This window comes from Lolium rigidum, chromosome 4 (assembly GCF_022539505.1).
Source record: "Lolium rigidum isolate FL_2022 chromosome 4, APGP_CSIRO_Lrig_0.1, whole genome shotgun sequence".
Taxonomy (NCBI): domain Eukaryota; kingdom Viridiplantae; phylum Streptophyta; class Magnoliopsida; order Poales; family Poaceae; genus Lolium; species Lolium rigidum.
The window spans coordinates 99,934,690-99,939,176 of NC_061511.1; the positions used below are offsets into that span (position 1 = coordinate 99,934,690).

Sequence of the window (4,487 nt, forward strand, 5' to 3'; positions counted from 1 at the left end):
TCCACGGCTGTACGTAGGTCCTCGGCCCTAGTGTTCAATCTGTTGTGAATAAGAAGCGAGAGAAAAACTGAATGCTTCTATGAGAGTGGACAAATGGAGGCTGAGTTACATGTAACTCTTTATTTTTTAAAATTTTAAAATCTTATTTTTAAGTTTCAAAAATTTCTAAAAAAATCCTGCATCTAGCCAATGATGGAATCTACAAACATGTAAATTCTCAATATGAAATTCTTAGTACTTTAGGCTACATAAAAATAACAAATATGTGGATATGAGAATAGTGAATAATGCACATTTCAAAACTATAAAATCTGTCAGATTTTGTCATTTTTGTGTAGTCTACAATACAAAGAATTTCACATTGAGATTTTGCACATTTTTACATTTCATGATTATCTACATCTGGTATTTGTTTCAGATTTTTTTGAAACTTAAAACTATGATTTTCGAATTTTTAAAAATAGAGAGCTACATGCAGTTCGGCCTTCGTTTGCAGTTTTCCATGCTTCTATTGGCAACAACCTTTCTGTAGCCATTTCAGAGCTGCCCACGTCTCCACATTGACCATAATTGAATTATATACCTTGGGTGCTTTGAGCACAGAAGCATCACCAAAAAATTGTCCATGTATCAAGACTAGTGCTAGGCTCCATTTCTGTCAAAAGAGTCTCACACAGAATGAGCTGTACTAATGCTTCTTCAGACAATGGCAGGTGGGAAAGTTCAGTCATACTGTATTAGATTGCAACAAGAGTCTGTTTAACTGACATTGATTGTTAACATTACTCTTTCTGATCATATATGGTACGGAGAAGCTTCAATAAAAAAGGAAGAGTCTCAACGGTTACTCCACTATTAAATTAAATACTAAAAACAGTTGGACAAATGCAACCATGACACAGTATAAGGAACATATATAAATAAAAATAATAAAGACATTTTGAATTACACTTAAGAATACAGGTTTGGCAGAAACCCGAGAAGTACAGTTCCTAGTGACACTCACACAATTTATCAATAGAATTGGATGAACTGAATAAAATGTATCTAAATCCTAATTAATATTTCACTACACTTCATAACCAAACTCTAAAAGCAATGGATGTGAACATCATATGTGCGTCTGACAAGGGTGATTAAAAGTACTTTGATCTTCGTAACCTCCCAATTAATAGCCGGTGAAGAGTATCATAGAACCCTGATGACATATATAAGCTTCCCTATAGGGAGCTCATTAGAGTTAAATTCTTCTCTTCATCTTTGCCGCTCAGCCATAGCGCGATCTCTTCTTTAAACCTCTCCATCGCTAGCCTCGGCAGCAGCATTGACACCACAGTCGAGACCTCGCCATTCTCATTCATGCACCACACGTGATCACTCCCTAACTTGGAAGTGAGGTCTCCGGCCAACGGTATGCCGCCGCCAGCCAGCTCGGCCCAACCGAATTTCAGCACATTCACTGCCATCCACCTTACATCCGATACCTCGTATACCTTGTCCATGGCGGAAGGCGGCCACTCCCGCAGCGACGCTACCGTCTGCACCATCGACTCCATGCGTTCCTTGGTCATGCGGCGCTTGGTGTCACGCACGAGCTCCACTGTCTCTGCGAGCGGCTGCCGGCATAGCTCGCCCACCGTGGCCTCCGCGATTGGGGAGACATGCGCGTTGCCGTAGTATCCCCATGGGATCGGGGTGTGGTTGTTCCACCTCCCGCGGGCGTTCATGGTGACCATGAGGCGCACCCTCTGGCCGGCCTCGTACCCGAGAGCGACCGTGCGGCACCGCCACATCACCGCGGTCACTAGCTCGAAAATGGTGGCGGAGCGGGCGGGATGCCCGGCTGGTATGCGATCTCGCAAGGTTGATACCTCTCTTGGCCCAAAGAGGAAGTACCTGGCGACCATGCTCCTCGGTGGAGTGGACAACATCATGTCACGAGCTGTGCTCCCCAAGTCATTTACTGGCGATTCGTACACTGGGTACGATCTTGCGATGGGGGCTATGCTGCGTGCTGTGAGCAAATCCCTATCCCACACGGGTAAAATGGTTGGCTCCGCTTCTCCGCGTGCGATGTCAGCTACAGCTTTGATAAACTGTGCCATGCCAAAACCGTCGGCAAGGTTATGGCAGATGTGAAAACCCAGGACAAAGCCTCCACATTTGAGTCGTGTTACCTGCATTATTGTACACATACTCAGTTACAACTTCGAACATAATAGCAACTTATGTGGAGATATATTTGGTATGTGCAATTTTGATAAAACAAGTCAATTAGTTATAATTAATGAAGGGGCTCGAAGTATATCGCGCCTTACATATATTCATGTAAGATTAACGCTTAGAGATATGAGAGCAAGATGAGATAAGATCAGCATACAAGAACGATGTAGCACATGAGCAAGATACTTAAGTTGCCATTTATACAAGTCAATTGGACAATAACATTGCAATAGAAATGGCATGGATCATTCATTGGGAGACAGTGGTCATGATGTCACATGCCAATGCAACACATCCACCTAATTTATATCTCTGTCCAATTGATATACATATATGGTGGCAATGGGAAACATGATGTAAGGAGATCGCAATCAAAACGTGGTCACGCTCATATCTATATTTGAATCTTAGTACAGGGTGCACTATTATACACGTATAGTGGTTGATAGGTAGTCTTATCTTAATCCTGCCACGTAATTTATATATAATAAAAAATGATATATAATAGGTTATTTTTTAGTTTTGTCTTTCTACTAACTAGAAATCCCTAAATTTATGGTGAGGGAAACTGTTGTTAAGGGATCATCTCTTAATTAAGAGAAGATAAACCCCTTTTTCAACTTATTTCACATGGCGCAACTAAGATATCACCATTGTACATGTCCTACCAAAATATTTTTTTAGGTCGAGCGTTTCTAGAACTTCGGGCGATTCAGGTAGTGATTCCATCAGATTTATGACAAGATGGTGTGAAGTCTTTCTCGGCAAAGAAATAGGCGTGTAGGTTTTAAACTTATGGTACACCCATGGAAATGCATTTGTCTCCCAAGTGCATATGCTTCTGCATTCCGAAAAAATATTTCATGGATTTCAAATATATGAATAAATTTGACATGTCTCAGTTGGTTTTTTGCAAACTTCTATGGAGAAAACACAAGTATTTGTAAAATGTGCTAAAAACACAGGTTAACTATCCAATTTGTTGCTTGTTTAGAGAACCATACTCCTTTTTTGCACGCGGGGGGGGGGGGGATGTAGAAAAATAGGTAAATGAATTCTGAATTTTTACTTTTTTCAAATTTACTACTCATCCAGAAAATATGTTCCAAGAGGCAAAACTCCATGCAACACCCCGCTATATAGGAAAGGTGTTGTGGGAAATGCATTTTGGCTCATATGTGTAGATACACTTATTATTCAAAAAAATTATTTTAAAGTTTCAAAAAATTGAAAAATAGCTGTATACCTGCACATTCCATGTATGCACATAAATCAGGAAAGAATGATATTTTTGTGATTTGTGTATAAAATAGACAATTTCTGGTGCTCCAAAATAACTTCGCACGAGACATTTATTTCATTTGTCATTTTTACACAACCTAGAAAAAATGTCTTTTCCCCATAAGATTTTGTGTACGAACACACTGATTTTTCAGTTTTTTTTACCCATTAAAATATATTAAATCCATTTTTCATAACAGATGCATTTGGATCTATGAGACAAAACAGCATGTCCCGATGTTGTGCCGCGCCCATACCTAAAAGTGAACAAATTTGAAAATTGACATGGAGTTGAGAAACCAAACATTACCTGCATGAAGAGCAATGGCTTGCCGAGGACGGCCCTCGTGTCGCCCACATCGCACAAGAGTTCCTCTACACAAGGGTACGGTGGCAGCAGCGGCTCGCCGAACTCCTCCAGGCGCGCGTCCACGTAGGCCTCCACGAACACCACTCCTTCGGCCGTGCAGTCGACGACGAGCCTCCCTGCACCGTCCTCCCTGAGGCGGCCGGCGATCGGGTAGTAGTACACCAGAGCCTCCATTAGAGCCGCTCTGATGGCCCTAGCCGGATTATCGGGCCTGCTGCTGTTGCTGCGGAAGAACCCCACCACCGTCTCGTAGTAGCGCAGCGTGCGCTGGTCGTCGAGGTCCGACAGGGTCTTGGTCTCACGCGGCGTCGCCCGCGCCGGTGACAGCACCTCGGGCTCGCTCCGGCGTGCCGTGAAGGTCGCCATGGCCGACTGGTTTTGGTGTGTGATATACTGATGACACTAGGTATCGTACGTGTTCCGGCCGGATGTGATATATATGAACTTGAGAGAGATGCAGAGAGAGAAGGGTCTCGTTTCCTTTCAATGTGTTTGATTGATGGCCTTGATCAATGCATGATACATTGCCGGCCTAGCATGTCCTGTCCCATGCATGCTGTTGGTAATTACGCAGAAGAACTGATACAGCCGTGCTGCCAGTTGTAAGTAGCAG

At 42.8% G+C, this 4,487-nt stretch overlaps 1 protein-coding gene across 1 annotated transcript; it reads right to left on the reverse strand.

Moving 5' to 3' along the window:
• Positions 1–1,220: 1,220 nt before the first annotated feature.
• On the reverse strand, positions 1,221–4,240 carry LOC124707476 (acyl transferase 1-like). The gene is made up of 2 exons (XM_047239132.1): positions 3,815–4,240; positions 1,221–2,177 (listed from the first exon to the last, which is right to left on the reverse strand). The coding sequence occupies exons 1-2, from the start codon at positions 4,238–4,240 to the stop codon at positions 1,221–1,223; spliced, it is 1,383 nt and encodes a 460-aa protein (XP_047095088.1).
• Positions 4,241–4,487: the final 247 nt, after the last annotated feature.